Source organism: Thalia democratica, chromosome 3 (genome assembly GCF_965202585.1).
Source record: "Thalia democratica chromosome 3, ktThaDemo2.hap1.1, whole genome shotgun sequence".
Taxonomy (NCBI): domain Eukaryota; kingdom Metazoa; phylum Chordata; class Thaliacea; order Salpida; family Salpidae; genus Thalia; species Thalia democratica.
Window position 1 is genome coordinate 55,908,753 of NC_139167.1, and position 18,034 is coordinate 55,926,786.

The 18,034-nt window shown below is 29.5% G+C and overlaps 1 protein-coding gene across 1 annotated transcript; it reads right to left on the minus strand.

Moving 5' to 3' along the window:
* Positions 1–7,840: 7,840 nt before the first annotated feature.
* Positions 7,841–14,926, minus strand: LOC145832431 (kelch-like protein 7). The gene is made up of 3 exons (XM_082939747.1): positions 14,828–14,926; positions 11,753–12,945; positions 7,841–8,087 (listed from the first exon to the last, which is right to left on the minus strand). Exons 1-3 carry the CDS (start codon positions 14,924–14,926, stop codon positions 7,841–7,843), a joined length of 1,539 nt encoding a protein of 512 aa, XP_082795873.1.
* Positions 14,927–18,034: the final 3,108 nt, after the last annotated feature.

Here is an 18,034-nt window from a genome sequence, read left to right on the forward strand (position 1 = left end):
GTTTCCGGCAAACTGAAAAAAATCTGCGAATATTTTTTCAAAAGGGTTTGTAGGAGGATCAGATGCTTCTTGTGGCAATGATGGTTGAGAAAGTGAATTGTGGTTGCAGCTTTGACAATTGGCCCGAATGGCTTCAATGTCTTGTGTAATACCAGGCCAGAAGACAATCTGTTGGGCACGACTATGCATTGATGTGACTCCTAGGTGCGCCGAGTGTAACTTGTTGATGACCCGATATCGTAAACTGACGGGGATTACTACTCTGTCCTTGTAAAGTATAGCCCAATCACTTAAGTACAATGCATCATCGTATCTAAAATACGCTGACAAAGATTCATCATGTTTCAAGCTTCGACCTTCCTCAATACACCTGGATACTCTTGAAAGAACTTTGTCATTTAGTGTCTCTTCTACAATTTTTTTCCAAGTGATTGCCATTGAATGGCATACTTCATTACTCAATGAAGCAATTAGAAGTGATTCGTCAGTCAAATCATTATCATGTGAATTAACTTCATTAATCGAGCTTGGATAACGCGATGCAGCATCTGCCGCTAGATTAGTTTTACCTGGCATGTAATGCACTTAAAAAAGCCATGGCAAAGTACGTTGTTTGAGCCTAAAAATGCGCGTGTTGTGAATTTCGTTTAAGGTGCGATCACCAAAAATCTTTACCAGTGGTTTATGGTCCGTAACAACCACAAGATCTTTGCAGCCCTTAGTGAAATACTTTGTCTGTTCTAATGACCAAGCAATAGCAAGCGACTCCCCTTCTATGGCAGAATAATTCTTTTCTGCCCCATTCAGAAACCTTGAACCTGCAAGCGTCACTTTCCAACCGGTGGTGCAGCAATCTGGTAACCGGCTATTGCATTTGCAGTGTTTCTGCATAAGGAAGTAGCCCAATCCTTGCTTTGACCAGTCTGGTCTAAGACAAGTCAGTTTCCCAAGATCAAAAATTTGAACACCGCTCTTTATTGCGTCAATGATTATCTCTATTGATTCATTAAATGATTGGTTTAATTTTTCTGTCCACATAAACTTACATTTTGGACTGAGAAAATCTCTTAACGGTGCCATGACTTTACGAAGTTTGGCATAATTTGCGACTTGATTTATCAGACCAAACCAGCTGCGTATATCTGTGGCAGACTTTGGGGTTAGGAAATTGCAAATGCAATCCAGATATTTGGGCAAAGGTTCTATACGTTCATAAGAAATTCTAAATCCAGCAAAATCAACGGAAAATCAGTGACACTCTAATTCTGAATCAAAAAATATGGTGTCATCAACTACCTCTCCTTTCTTTCAAAATCAGATAAAATAGCTGCAAATCGTCGATTGTAACCATCACCAGATGATACAAAGCCTTGAGTTGCTCTAGTATATCGGAACCTGCCAAACGGAGTGATAAATGTAGTGAGGTGTTTATCACTTTATTTCAGTGGAACTCCATGATACCCATTCCATGCATCTGTTACAGTCTTGAACGTTCCCTTTGGAATTCTGCGCACTAGTTTAAACGGAGTATCTGTAGCGCACGTCTCCCTCTTGCAATACTTGTTAAGTGGTGAGAGATCTACTGTCCTCCTAGGTGACCCATCCTATTTTCTGGTGACCACCATGAAGTGACACCAGCTTACAGGTTCACCAAATGGGACACGTTTTAAGACACCCAACCTCACATCTCGAATGAGATCTGCTTCAACCTGTTTCTGCCAATGAATTGGCACGTGAGCTGGTGTATGACAAGCACGTAGTTTAGCATCATTCTCCAAATGTATCTCAAGTGGAGGCCCACTCATTTGCTGGAGTAATTTATGTGGACATACATTAAACTTTGAAGCTGCGTACCTTTGTAAGAACCAATCACGCATTTTGCTCACGTTTGTATTTGTTGCCTCAAACGGAAGTTTGTTTGGTCGGTCTGGCACTCTACTCCTTGGAGGGCAATCACAGGTCACATCTTTATGCGAGTCCAGTCTATTCGGATAATTTTCATTTGAACTTACAGCAACTTCAGAAAGCTGATGAGGCAGTTGGATCCAATGGTGGGAAAATCCTTATTAATAATCAAGAGGTCAATCATGGTTTCATAGGAGAGAAAGAATCCGGTCACTGAATCGCTTACATAAACAATTCAATCACATCTGACAACCTCTTTCTTTGGAGTCATTCCACTAAAAGTCGCTTTAAAAGCCCCTAGAATGTTAATAGGAATTTTATTGGCAGCCCGAATTGTGATGGATACAGGCATTAAATCCTTCTTACAAAAACCAGCCTCCTGAAAGTTTTTCCACCCCAAAGGTTCGACTGTGCTCCAGTATCAGCTAAAGCACTTAGCCATGCAAACTTGTTTGTGCCATGCCTAGCAATCTTGACTGATGCACGAGGATGATCAGTCGTTGCCTTGGCTTTACGCAAGAACTTCTTGCTGAATATGGTGTTATTCAACATGATTCTTTTACATTATTTGGGTATCTTGTTGCATAAAATCAGAACGATCAGCTAAGATTTGAACAGCATTAACTCTTTTTGATCGACTACGCTAACAAGATAGACAATATCTGAAAGGCTTTTTATTTTGGTTACCATTTTCGTTGAAAGGATAGAAAAGCCTTTTACAGTTTTGGCACGAAACATTTTGGGACTTATCTCCTATATTGACACGTCCCTTCTTCTGACGTTGAAAGGAAGAGACTGCAGATATGGTCCGCGAATTTTCAATTGCATGGCGTCCCATTTCTTTACTTTCAATAAAGGAAATTATATCAAATGATGACCTGGATAAGATATCTTCAGTACTGAGAACTTCTCTTCTTATGTCATCATCCCCAACGCCAGCGAGCATCACGTCTTTTATTGCTTCTTCTGTGTAGCTCGTCACATTTCATTTCCCACAGTCACTCTCACTGACTGTAGTGAAACTGCAGGTTTCTGCTTTGCTTCGTACACGTGTGGCAAACGTTCTAAACGGTTCATCATGGTCCTGATGTAGGTTCATAAGTTCTGCTCTCTTTACACCAATAGCGACGTTTATAACTGCAATCGACTCCATTAGTTTAGCAACGTAACTTTCTGATTTGGCCATCAGTCGAGGACCACTTGCTAACATAAGATCGCCAAGCTTGTCCTGCGCACACTGAAAAATCTGTATGCTTGCATTTTGATTGCTTATATTCGAACCAATCTTAAATGCCTCCCACCTCCGAATGAAAGCAAGCTACGTCTTTTGGCTGATCCCCCGGTCAACCCTTGGTCAAATCAATTCAGGTGCATTTGGCATTACTCCATTATTGGATAACTCAGAATTTTGCTGATGCTCCTTTTTGTGGAGGTTGAGAAGTCTACTCACAACATCACCGGATAGATCTGACGTCTGGAACTCGCATCCACGGATTGGGCACTTTACTACAACAATTTTACTTTTCTCAGATTGTTGATAAGATTTTACATGAAGAATAACTCCTTGTCAATTAGTTTAATAATTTATTAACAATGTACAATCTGAAACGAAAACAAGTATAAACATAAACACTAAAATGAGCTATAGTCTAATTATCCTACATAGTAGACGAAGGTTTTTTTATAATATAAACTATTGTTTTTTAGTCTTTTTTTAGTATCGTTAATTTATAAAAAAAAAACACATATGAAATATTTTAAATTCATCTTTAGAAACAAAAAGTTTCTAACGAAGGTTTTAATAACTTTTACTTTAAAGAACTTATTTTTATACATAGTATTTTTATTTAAGTAACTTAATATTATTTAGTTAAGTACAATATAATATACTATATATTGCTTCTAAAACTAAATTAAACTGAAAAAATAATTAATGCTAGTTAAGGTGTCTTTAAATAAGTGTTATAAAATACCATTCATGCTAAGTGACAGATTTTTTTTTTAATTATCAAAAATAATTCAAAAGTTTACGTCTTTCTGTACTAATAATCCTTTTTCAAAAAGGTAAAAAAAGTTTAGCTACTGTTTTAATAAGTTCAGTTTCGAATCGTTCATTGGTTTTGTAGAAAGTCGTTTGAATTTTAAACCTAGGTATTTTATAAAAAACAAGTTAAGTAAAGTTACTTTGTGTACTTATTACTTGAAAGCAAGCAAATAAAATGTTCTTATTTTCCATAAAACTCTAGCTTATTATTTGAAAATAGCTATAAGTTTTAGTATCTAAGAGCAGAATTTGTTAAATGAGTAGTGTTTACAATTTTTTACATTTGTTTATACTGTTTTCGAATTTTTTTGTAAATTGTATACACAATAAATTTCTTATAGAATTTTAAACTAAAATATGATGTTACTCAGAATCTATACCTCATAAAAAAATGCAGTTTTAGTATTTCAAAACAATTTTTCATTTATTTTGCTTTATGAAAAGACAAAAATTCTGTTTTAAATTAAAAATATTAAGATGCGTTATTTTGAACCATATTACAATAATTTTAAACAGTTAATGCTCCACAAAAATTAAAAACTAAAGTTTTGCTTCTTATTTAATATGATAATTATTATACGGGCATAAAAAAGAAAGTTAAAAACGCTTATTTTTTTATATTTATATATTGTGCTATTAATAGATTTGTATGTAAGGGAATGGAATCTTTCATATGCTGTTTCATTGCTTGAATGTTGAATCTTAAATGCTATTGTATGATTGCTTGAACGTCGAAGGTCCAAAATGAGCCAATTAAAATTAGACACGTGAGAATATTGATGCAACTTAAATTGAGTTTAAATCAGTGAAAAATAAGGGTAAGAAAAGAGCCAATCTAAAACTTCTATGCAATTTTTTCGGGTGAAGTACAAATATATACACGGATCGGAATTGGAGCCAATACCTTCTAGCAAACGATTTTAGCGTGATTATCTAGTTTAAGAAACTAAACTTCATATTGTTTTCATTGTTTTATGCAGTGTGTTTTTCAAGAGATTTTATTTTTTATTTAATTGTTTTATGATTTAAAGTTCAAGTAACTAACTGTTATTTTAGATTAAACATTTCTTTAAAATATCTATCTCTATGATATAATTTGTTTGTTAGTTTAGTTTTTAATAGTTCTAAAATGCAGTACTTGCTATTACTAAGGTGGTTGTCATTTTATGTTCTTTATTTTATAAAATATACACTCTTTTGTTATACCTAGCTTTTATAAGTAGTCTAAAGTAGCATAGTTTATAACAGAGGCGTCGCGTGGGGTGGAGCGTTGGAGTATTTTTCCGACTAAAAAAAATAAAATTATTAAAATTTTCAATTTTAAATTAAACTTATGTTAACAAAATATTTGTTGTTATTTTAGTATTTATATCTTTCTAAATTAGTTTTATGTATAATAAAATTAAGGAATTTTAATACTTGCAAGTTTTCCACTACCCTTAACAAAAGTACCACGAGTTGCCACTGGTTTATAATATATTATATATTTAAGTGAGTACTTCAATATTAATAGTAGTCCCAAAATTAAAGTAGTTTACAATCTGTGTTTGAAAAAATGTATTTATTTTATGCTTTATTATATGATGTAGGCTGACACAAGGATCAGGCACGCCAACAAAAACAAATAGCTCGCTACGAATCTTTTAGCTTGAAAATAAATGTTACAATCTAAACAAGCTTTAGATTTTTTGTCTTTTGTAAGAAAAAATTTAGTGGCGAAAAAAAGTTTTTTTGTAAATCTTGTTGGCAGACCAAAAAAGTTCCCTTGCTTCAGACTTATAAAGTATTACTTTAAATAAAGTTTGATAGTAACGAAGCACTATCTTATTTATTTTATTGATGCACATAAGCTTTTTTGAAAATTAGAACTCGTTACCATATGCTATGTTAAGTTTTTTACTATTTCAAACAGTGATTTTTTTTACTCTGAGTTTGAAACTTTAAATTCATTTTGATATCATTTTTTTTAATACGTTAAAAAAATTATTATTTACATATATATATATATATATAATATATACATAGTAACATAATATATATATTAAGAAAAGTAGACTTAAAAAAAACAGAACATACGTTATATAAAATTGAGAAGTTTGTTTTTACGGAACGTATGTTCTGATTTTTTAAAATCAACTTTTATAGATAAACTATTTAAAAGCCCTTCAAGAGGGCTCTGTGGATATTTATTTATATATAAATCGAATTTATAAAAACAAATGTTTCACTAGCTATATTCTAGTTATGAATAATTTCGTCAGTTTATATAATGCACAAAAATGTTATGAAGAAAAAATTTCAAATCTTTTTAATGAGTTTTTTGTACAGGGTGAGTCAAAATAAATTTATATATATACATTAACTACTGTAAATATACAATTTTTTATACTGTAAATTATTTTAATTACCGTTGTGCAAACTATAAATTTAACAAGTAAATAAATGAAATCTTGATAATTAAAAACACTTCTATTTTAATTAGTACAATATATAAGCTTTAGCGCATTGTTGGACATTTATTTGAAATTATAATTATTTCACTTCAATTGCCCAAGTATCGATGCATGCATTAGAATAAATTTTAAAACTTTTTTAATTAAAAATTCTTTTTAAAAGACAAGTTTCAAATAAATTATAACAACAGTTCTTTAACTTATATTTTGAATTCTACTCGATATTTTTTGATTGACAAAGGCAAAATAAATACAATTTTGTATTCATTAATTGCCGTGTGCAAAGCCAGGTGAGTATGTAAGCTGGCTATTAAAACCGTACCGAGACACCTGCAGATTCCAACATGCATATTCCAACATGCCGAAACACTTGCAGTTATCAACATGCCAAGACACCTGCAATTGTCAACATGTCAAGCCACCTGCAACTGTCAGCATGTAAAGCCACCTGCAAAAGAGAGAGTAAAAATTTATATAAACGATGAAGCACATCTACAAACAGGCTACTATACCTCAACTACCCTACGGAGCGGACCTAGGAAGCTTCAACGGGGCGACTCTTCCTTCGTGGAAGTAGTTGCAGCTTTTCACGTGAGATTTCGAGGACGGAGACGTGAATGGCAGTACGATACAAAATAGTTGGCTTGGGACTGCGCGGCCGCAGAGGTTAACTAAAAAACGATATAAAACAGCATAAGTGAGACTTCGAGGCCGAAGACGTAAGCTGTGGTACGATATGAAACAATTTTGATAGGATTTCTACGTTCATAAATGTCGTATTTTCCACCTTTATCGATATTGAAGTTCGTATAAGATTAATGTGTAGAAAACTGAAGCGTCGCGCACCATTTTGAATCGTTTGTTTGAGAAGGCAATAAATTGTACATAGTTTTTGTTGTTAATTTTATAACTAAATTAAGTTGCTATACCTATTTATACCCGTTAAAGATAGAGATATTTTAATATCACTTTATTTTACATATAAATAAATATGGTATACAAAAGCATACGTGGAATGCATAATTCTAAGCAGTATTAAAAAAGTTTTAAATTTATAATCGCTTGTATAATTTAAACTATGAGTCAATCAATTGAAAACAAACTTTCTAGTGCTGAACTAAATCAATCGAGTTCAAAGATTATATTAAAGAACTAAAAGAACATGTAAAATTTTTTAACTGTTTGAACATTGTTATAATTTTACACACAATTTTATTAAAATTTGAACAACTTATTCAAATATTTTGTATGAGTTATCAAAAGTAAAAGTTTAAATCACAATAAAAACAGAGATAACTTAAATTAGTAAAGAACTAACATAAAAGTAGATATGGGTTACGTTTTCAGAAAATGTTATTGATTACCTTAAAATGCAAGCGTTTAAATTCGGCTTCATTCAGAATTTAACTCAAAAGAGTTTTATATAAATTTTTTGTAATCATTTGTGTAAATCCTTCATTTCTGTAATTTCTTGAATACAGAAGTTGTATGAATCTTCGTCCATAAGGTTTAAGGCTTTGAAATGGCATATTGCATTTCGCACGTTCAGTAACCTTGTGGCATTTTCTTCACTTAATATTTCTTTTGCGTAGTTGCTGTGTTTCGCATAACTTAAAATGCACTGATAGTCTGAATCTTCCATTTTCCCTTTTACTTTGTTTTTGATATAATGATACCTTCCATCCCTATATTCAATTACCGAAACTTTTTTGCTGTAGTTGTGGTTCAAGAAGGATTGAATTAGTTCAAACCCTTTTCCGCATTCATCAAAATTATTGATAATAGACTGTATATTTTTAATTATATTTGTTTTGATTTTTTAGGTTTTATAGGTTGGTACCTCAAATTCTGGAATATACTTATAAAACATTTTTTTACGTTTTCTTGATCAGGTTGCCTGCAATTTTCTAAGTTTAGTAAGTTTTCTTTTAATACTTTATTTTCCTCAAGACTGTTTTGGATTGAATGGAACAATAATTCTATAAGGTCAGACATATTTTTTAAAAGTAACGGCGTAAGCCGGTTCATAATCTGTGAGTGCCTATCACTGATTTCATTGATTCTTCTCCTATGTGTCTGAAAATCTTCTTTATTCATATTTATTTTTATACAGCTAGAAGTTTAAGTCAAAAATATAAAATTACCGTTTGAATATTTAGTAGTAATGTTTATGATTTGATTAAATTAGAGGTCATTTGTATTTTTTAAGGAAACCTGTTTAATGTAAGCAAAGCGATTTTGACTATACTGCTTTTTTATTTTCGTAATATTTTATAAACGTTGTTTTTGTTTTATTTATGTTTAGTTTTACTGTAGATTAATTATAACGTAAATAAGCTTAAATATATTTTATTTGTTACTAATTACTTTTGTCTTTTATTAATCTCTTGATTTTTTTAGGATTACTTGAATACTTAGTTGCTATATAAGTTCGTAAAATCTTATTACTTGTTAGCTTTGTACTCTACTGATGAGAATCGCTCAAATATATTTAGTTTTATTGAAACTATGTATCTTGTATATCTTATTGTATAATTATTGTTTACTTATGTTCCAATATTTAAAATAGAATTTAAATTGTCGAAACTTAATTGTCAGAATTTGAATAGTCGTAGACCCATCATTAACATTTTATCTTACTTGAATTATAAAGTTTCTTAACCTTATATGTTGCACGATAATATCTTCAAGCGGACCTTTATTTTTGCAAAAAAAAAATTAAAACTATTTTTTATTTCTTCTTTAAAGTAAAGATTTCCTATCATTTAATTATCAAGTAAAACTATAATGCTGTTCAATAGTTTCAGTAGCTCGAACTATTAATACAATTAAGTAATTTCGTGTAAAAATTTGGAAATAATTCTGCAAAACAGTAAAAATAAAATAGTTTTTTTAAGTGAGAATGGCTTGCTTTAGCACAAAAATTTTAGCATTTATTAATAACAATTCAAGAAAAGGATACGTTTAAATTTTACATTCAGCTAAACTTATTCCAAATTTAAATTGCTTTTATGCACTTTTTACAAAAAAAACTCTTTTACTTTAAAACTAGTAATTTTAATTTTAAAAAATACTTTACATATGAAAATTTAGAATTGTTTTTAAAGTTGGTTACGTTTGAAAATTAAGCTTATAACAGTAAGCTTGTTTATAGTAGAAATAACTTTAATTTCTTAAAATTCCCTATAAATCTTAATATTTACATTTATTCAAAACTTAATATATAAAATGCATAGTTAATAGATTATTAAAACTAAACTTACCTATATTTCATTTTAAACTAATTTATCTTTAAAATTTAACGTTTGTAAATAACATATTAATTATAACTCATATTTAAATTTTATTTTTATTTTACTGTTATGTGTACTTTAATTTTCCAATTCATCGCTCTGTATACTTTTGTTTTCAGATTTTTTAGCGTCTGATGAACTGCTCTTCAGGAAAACGGCGTAACGCAGTAAAAGTTAAACAATAAATTTATATGAAATAATTTTAAATACCTTACTTCTAAATTACGTTTTATAAATTAGTAAATAATAAAAATACGTAAATATACAAACAAACAAAGTTATTTATAACTTGTTAGCTTACAAACTGTGAAAATTTTAACACACTTTATAAGAGTTTTTTTAAGGATAAGTGAAGTTAACTTTAACATAAGTTGTAAAGTCTAGCACCACTAAAAAATCAAAATGTGCAAACAAGTGATAATTAGAAAATAGAGCCGTTTTTTATGAACAGTTCTAGACTCGAATGTGAATGTAAATTAATATTTATATTTAAAAACCAATAGCTTAACACAAAAGATTTATTTAGTTATTAAATAAATAAATGCTTGTTATACTTAATGCGAAAATTTATCTTGATCTAAATTTTAAACGTATTTGTATTTTGTTTTAAGTATGGTTAAAATCTATTGATAATATGCACCCCATTAGGTTGTGAAACAATTAAATACAAAACATTAAAATAATTGAGAGGTTTTGTGAAACTATTTTCTATGTTAGTTTCTGTTAAGGTAGCATGATTTTGTAGGGAGTAGAATGGAATTATAATTTAAACAAGAATTAACATAAGTTAACAAAAAACGATAGTTATAAAAGCTAACAGTTTCTAAAAAGCAGTTTATTTTTTAATTAAAACATCATGAAAATAATATTTGATTCTTTATTTAAAATTTCACTTAGAATCATAAAAAGCTCAAATCTTTATTTTTTATGTTTTTAAGGTTTCGCATCAATACTCTAAAGTCTAATCGGTATTTTTATATTATAAAATTATTTAACTTTTCGTTTGTTTGGTTTAAAATCAGTTTTGGTATAAGCTTTTTATTTACTACTTTAATATTTTATTCTTGGGCTAATAAATGTGAAAGCATATTGAAGTTTGTTTTAAATTTAGTTCTTAATGTTAAAGTTTTCTTAGTATGAGTTTTTAATTTATTTTTATTATTTTTATTTTTCGGCTAACCAACGTAAAAGTATGTTGAAGTTTATATTTTTCAAAATTTATAATAAATTTGCTTACATATGAAATTGAATATATTCAAACGTAACTTTATTGTTTATAAAACGAGAAAAAAAGAGCTCAAAATGTTTGGTCCTAGGAACTGGTGCACGAAGAACCTTTCGATTATCGAGTCGTGCACCACTTAACTACCTTTTAACTTCTTGCCCAGAACATACCAACTCAATAGATTAAAATGATTTCCACAGAAGAATCATTTAACATAATTGTGCGATTTTGAATTATCTCACTTTTGGTATGCGATTGTAGTTCGTACAGGTTTTTAAATATAATATAATTTAGGCATAAAATAAAATGTTTTGATATACAATCTTAACAGTTGTAATGTTCAACTGTATTTTGTTCGTTCAGTTTTTAAATTATAACCAAATTAAATTTAAACTAAACTATTTTTAAAGCTAAACTTAAATATTTCAAACTTTGCTAATTAAATATGAATGTTAGAACGAATTGTGATAAATTTCTGTATATTACAATTTCAGAAAATAAAAAAAAATGTTATAGTAATTTTTTTTACACATAATAAGTGAAACTATTATAAAAGAAAAATTAGAATACGTCAAAGTATTTTTTAATTAAAAAAAGAAGTATTTTTTGTTGTTTACTTTGAATACTTATATTATTCTAATACCAAGGTAATTTGGCACATGAAAAATTCATAAAACTTTGTGTAAAATCACTAGGTACTTCTGACCATTTGCCCTTGTTTGCATCAAAACAAAAAATTAACGGACATATGTCTTGAAAGATTATTATTTTGTTTCCAATCGACACAGCTTTGTTTAAAGTAATATTGAATGGTGATTTCAGAACAACGAACTTTTTAGCAACTTTGTCAAAAACTTCACAATTGTTCGTTCCAACTCCAATAGCGAACAACCTTTCTTTTAAAGCAACTAAACTATGATCACATTTACCGGTGATCATGTCGGGCATTGAAGACCACTCGTCAGCAAAAACATCGTACGATTCTACCGATTTCAAATTGGGCACATCGAAGTTACGGCCGCCAGCGACAACTAAATTTCCTTGAAAAGCCGCACAGTCCGCATTATGTCGCTTTTCCTTCATGCCGGAAATTTCTTTCCAACAATTTTCTGCGGTGCTGAATTGCACACAAGATTTAGTCGCAGCGTCGTAAACTTCGTTTTCGATTACGCCAGCAGCTTTTTGGTAGAAACCACCAAAAACATAAATGTCATCCATGAATGCGCAAGTGCAAAAATACAAACGGTTGTCAAAATTTTCAGCTACTGCGCACCAGGTGTCAGAAGAAGGTGAATATTTGTCAATAGACGTTATATATTTATTATCCTTACCATAACCACCAATAAGATAAACTTCACCTTTCAAAGAAACCGCTTTGAAACATCTCCGTACTTTTAGCATTGAGGAAAGAACTTTAACGTCGTTTAAATTTTTTCCATTAATTTGTTTGACTTTTGTGTTATGAGCAATAGATCTTATATAGTAACCGCCACATATCAATAAATTGAACTTGTCTTGATCATAATGTCTTCCGTTATAATAACTCAATGCCTTGTTTTGGAATAAACTTTTCTTGCTCTCTAAAATTTCATTTAGTAGGTCAGCACATTCCTCGTTTGTAGTAAAAGATGACGATTTGTTCAAAATATAACCAAGATTGACGTGGGAAATCAGTGTAAAACGAAATTTTAACAATATTTTTTTTGCATACTTGATACGGTTTCTAAAGTCGTATTTTATCCAACTGTTTAACGCATTAAACACTTGAACTTCCGAGTGAACATTCAGTTGCGAACTTCCGAGTATTTTTTCAATAAAACCAAAGTCTAACTGCAAAAAGTTTTTAGTTTCAACTACCATTGGGAAGCAACGAGCTATATAATCCAGTGCAAACTCAGCAGCGCCATCTAGTTTATAGATTTTAGCCAGCGTGTATAATAAGTTGGAACTTTCAACAGTCATTTCAGCTTGGATGTACTTGTAAATGTTTGAGTTTGTATCACCTTTCAACATGAGCTTATTCAGCTTCAAAAGTGAAGTAAATTCACAGTTTGTTTTCTTTGTTTCATCTATAAATATGTTACAACAGTTAAAAAAAATATACATGTTTTTTATTTCTTTAATATTTATAATCTTTGAACTCGGTTGATTTAAGTCAGCACTTGAAAATTAGTTTTCAATTATCAGCTTGTGCACTGAAAAACTGATTTACACAAAGTCTTCATAAGTTTAAATTATACAAGCAATTATAAATCTTTTTTTTTTGGTACTGCTTAGAATTATGTATTCCAAATATGTGCTAAAGCTTATGTATTGTGTAAATTAAAATACAAGCGTTATTAATTATCAAGATATCTTTTATTTACTTGTTAATATTTTAATTTGCACAACGATAGTTAAAATCATTTACAGTATAAAAAATTGTATATTTACAGTAGTTAATGTATAAATTAATACTAATTTTGACTCACCCTGGACAAAAAACTCATTTAAAAGTTTTGAATTTTTTTCTTCATAACATTTTTGTGCATTAATTTTCGATAAACTGACGAAATTGATCATAACTAGAAACTTTAAGCTAACACTAAATGTAGCTGGTTAAAAAATTGCTTTATAAATTTAATATATATATATATATATATAAATATATATAATGTTACTAAACAAACTTGAGCACTTACCACATAGCCCACTTGAAAGGCTTTTAAATAGTTTATATTTTAAAGTTTATTTTATATTAAATGATTTATATAAAATAAGGTTATTATTCAAACTTGAACACCTTCTACTGAACACTTTCTACTGAACTTTTTAAACGTATTAAATGAAATCAAAATAGGTTTTAAAGTTTTAAACTCAGTACAAACAAAAATATTTAGCCAAATGTTTCAGGCAGAAAGATGAACCTGAAACAGAAAAAAAGCATATATAAGTGATGTACCAGACCCGGATCCGGACTTTTTTTTCAAATTAAGATCCGGCCGGAACCGGATTTTTTTTTCAAATTAAAATCCGGCCGGATCCGGATACTTAATACTCTAAGTTATTGGTAATGTAAGTAGTATAAAAACTACTATGTACGATAATGCAATTTTATATAACTAACTACTAACTAAGTATAATTGTGTGAAGTTTATCTTTTATGTGTTACATCTAATTATATACTTTTGGATTTTGAAAAATTATAGTTTAAAAAAATTTAGACTAAAAAATATTAATGTGCTGCTAAAATAATTAAATAGTAAGAAAGTTTATGATATGTTATTAAAGTCTAGTTAAGATTAACAGTAAAAAATAGTAGCTGGTATGTTTGCTAATTTTCTGAACAATATTTACATTTAAATTTTATTAAAATTAAAAGAACAAAAAAAATCTTGAAATTGAAAGAACAGTAAAAAAAAATTCAAATTGAAAGAACAATAAAAAATACTCCAATATCTTTTTTGCTAAACTAATAAACTTTCCATGATTTTTGGAAACCAGAATATCACCTAATTTTAGCTAATATCAAGGTTGCCACTCTTTGATTCAAAAAACTAACCTGAGTGATTATAAACTTTCTTAAGTCAGAATGAGGTTTTGATAAAAAATAATTATTTTAAGCTAATAATTAGTAGAAAAACTATCTACAAGGTTGAACATTTTAAGTAATGTTTACAATTAAGGCTATAGGGGGGTTGAACACTTTTTTACAAGTTGATCTTATTTAATAGAGCTACTAGATGCTTTATATAGCTTTACAAAATTCAAAGTAGTTTTTGAGATATAAGCGGTCAAAGCTAGAGAGTTCCATAGGGACCTAATGGAAGGCGCAAGCTAAATAAGGGGAAATATCTATTTAACTAAACATATATTTCCTCCTAGGTTTTTTAAACTAGGTGTGGGCTTCGGATGTTGGTGGGCCAACATCTAAAGCCTCAGTTGGGTCAGGTTGACTTCCTGTGGGCAGATAGTCAACCTGACCTTTTTGTTCATACTTCTCATCATTATCATCTAAGTTGGACATAATAACTATACACTACTCTAGGCTACTTTATATAAATCAGACCAGACAGTTTTGAGTGATGAATCTTTTATTTAAAACACAACAAGAAATACAAGCATATACAAAACTATAAATTAATATTATAACACTTCAAAAACTGGAAGCTATTTAAATCTACATTAAAAGACTTAAAACAATAAAATAAAACTTAAATAAAACTTTTAGTTAAGAATAAACTGTAAAAGATTTAACAAACTATCAAAATATAAACCTGTCTTAAATATTCAAACAATTAAACACCAGTTGAAATATTAACTATAAAACAATACTAACAATAAACATTCACAAATCAGTTCAGATATGTTGTTGCTTCAAGCTGCACACCAAAACTAACTGACTCACTGCTTACATGAAACTGGCTTTCATGTCTTGATGTTCTGTTGCATCAGTATTTAGTTTAAAACATTTCATCAGATGATTCTCATTGGCTCGTGCATTCAAGCGTATCTAACTCTTAATACTCTCTAAAACAATGACAATGCAAGGAATTTTGCACTGTCATTACATAGGTACCTCAAACTTTCAAAAAAACATTCCTTACATAGTTTAAAAGCTTTTGAGTGTTGAAATTTCAAATGATTGAAATTTACAAATTTGAGGTCTAAAATTTAAAAAAAACACCTTTTTATGTAAACAGGGGACTTTTTCTCAACATAAAAAAATTTCCTACACTCAAATGATTTAAAATTTAATAAAGAGTAAACTGTGAAAATTTGAATAAGGTTGCTTAAAAACTGTAGGAGGCAATAGATATTTAATAAAAAAATTTTTTTCGCCTTTTTAGTTCGCACCTTCTATAAGGAAGCTATTGAGCTGGCCGGCTTTGACCCCTTGTATCTCAAAAACTACTTTGAATTTTGTTAAGCTGTAAAAAGTATCTAGTAGCTAAGATTAAAATATATCAAATAAGATCAACGTGTAAAAATCAAGGTTGACCCCCCTATAGCCTTATCAATCTAAAATCAATAAAAATCAAGTTCTTGAACAAAATTAACTAGAAAATCACAAAATATTGAAAACTGGATCATATTAAACTCATTCAAAATCTAAAAGAAAACTAGCCTGAGTTTTTCAAAAAATCTTAAATAAAGCCTGATTTTTTTTTAAACTAAACTAGCCTAAGGCAGCCTTAGATTTTCAAAAATTCCCAAAAAAAATTCAAACTAGCAGGGTTGCCACTGTTTAAGCAAAAAAAAAACCTAGCTATAGTGAGTATAAACTAGCCTGAGTCTAAAATTACTTTAATCTAATAACCAGTAGAACAGCTAGCCATAAGGTTGACAATTTGGTAGTTAAGTTTTTAATTTTACAAAATAGGTAAAGAGTTGCATTCCTGAAACGTTTGTTTCATATTTAATGTAAACAAATGTAAATTAGTCACGTGTACAAAATGAGCCAATCACGGTAGGTGTTTAATTTTCGAACGTATTTTCTGACGAAAATGACTCTTTTTTAGTTAACACAGGGTTTGTTTTTAAAATAATACTTTTCTGTATGCTCTTTTTTACGAACTCGATCCGAATCGGCCGGATCTCTGTTAGGATCCGGCTGGACCCGGACCCGGATTTTTTTTTCAAATTAGGATCCGGCCGGACCCGGATCCAGACTTTTTTTTTCAAATTAGAATCCAGCCGGAACCGGATCCGGATTTTTTTACATATCAAGATTCGGCCGGATCCGGATATCAGACAAACATGGTAATATCCCGCCGAATCTGGACCCGGATAGTGAGTCCGGTACATCACTATATATAACTAAAATAAACTTCAATAAGTTCATTTAAATTTAACATTTCAGCGTTAGCTTAGTGTTAAGAAATTAAAAGATACTAAGAACAAATAAACAATTTAAATACGTATAAAATTCCAACATGTTATTTAAATCAGTGTAGAGATTCTAACTTCAGTTACAAAGAATCAAAATATATTTATTAAGAAAGCAAACTTTTTATCTGTAAACCACAATTTAAAAAAATATCGTATGTTAACCTTAGTGAGTTAAAATCTATTTGTTTAAGATAATCACAGTTCAAAATAGTAAAAATCTTCAAATAGCACATGCTAACGAATTCAAGTTTTTCAAGAAAATATATGTGTATCAGTAAAATAAATAAAATAGTGCTTCGTTACTATCAAACTTTATTTAATATACTACTAAATAAGTCGAAAGCAAGGAAACTTTCTAAATTGGCCAAACAATATTTACAAAAAAAAAATGGTTTGCACCTAAATTTTTTTTTACAAAAGACAAAAAATCTAAAGCTTGTTTATATTGTAATATTTATTTTCAAGCTAAAAGGTACGTGGCGAGCTATATATTTTTGTTGGCGTGCCTGATCCTTGTATCAGCTTACATCATATAATAAAGTATAGAATAAATACATATACCAAATACAGATTGTGGACTACTTAAATTGTTGGGACTACTATTGATATTGAAGTACTCACTTAAATATATAATATATTTTAAACCAGTGGCGACGCGTGGTACTTTTGTTAAGGGTAGTGGAAAACTTGCAAGTATTAAAATTCCTTAATTTATTATAAATAAAACTAGTTTAGAAAGATATAAATACTAAAATAACAACAAATATTTTGTAAACGTAAGTTTAATTGAAAATTAAAAATTTTAATAGTTTTATTTTTTTTAGTCGGAAAAATACTCCAACGCTCCACCCCACGCGACGCCTCTGTTATAAACTATGCTACTTTAGACTACTTATAAAAGCTAGGTATAACAAAAGAGTGTATATTTTATAAAATAAAGAACATAAAATGACAACCACTTTAGTAATAGAAGGTACTGCATTTTAGAACTACTTAAAAACGGGATTCAAAACTAACAAATAAGTTATATCTTAGAGAAAGATGTTTCAAAGAAATGTTTAGTCTGAAATAAGAATTAGTTACTTGAACTTTAAATCATAAAACAATTAAAAGAAATAAAAAATGTTGAAAAATACATTGCATAGAACAATGAAAACATTATAAAGTTTAATTTCTGAAACTAGATAATCACACTAGAACTGTTTGCTAGAAGGTCTTGGTTCGTATCTGTGCTGAAATTGTG

Excerpts from the sequence above, each read along its gene's own strand:
- LOC145832431 (XM_082939747.1), bottom strand. The coding sequence starts at position 14,926 with ATGTCCAACTTAGATGATAATGATGAGAAGTATGAACAAAAAGGTCAG. Across the intron at positions 12,946-14,827 it reads ACCCAACTGAGGCTTTAGAT|CTGAATAAGCTCATGTTGAA; the intron begins GTTGGCCCACCA and ends TCACTTTTGAAG. Across the intron at positions 8,088-11,752 it reads TTTGACAAAGTTGCTAAAAA|GGATGGAAGGTATCATTATA; the intron begins GTTCGTTGTTCT and ends AATTGAATATAG.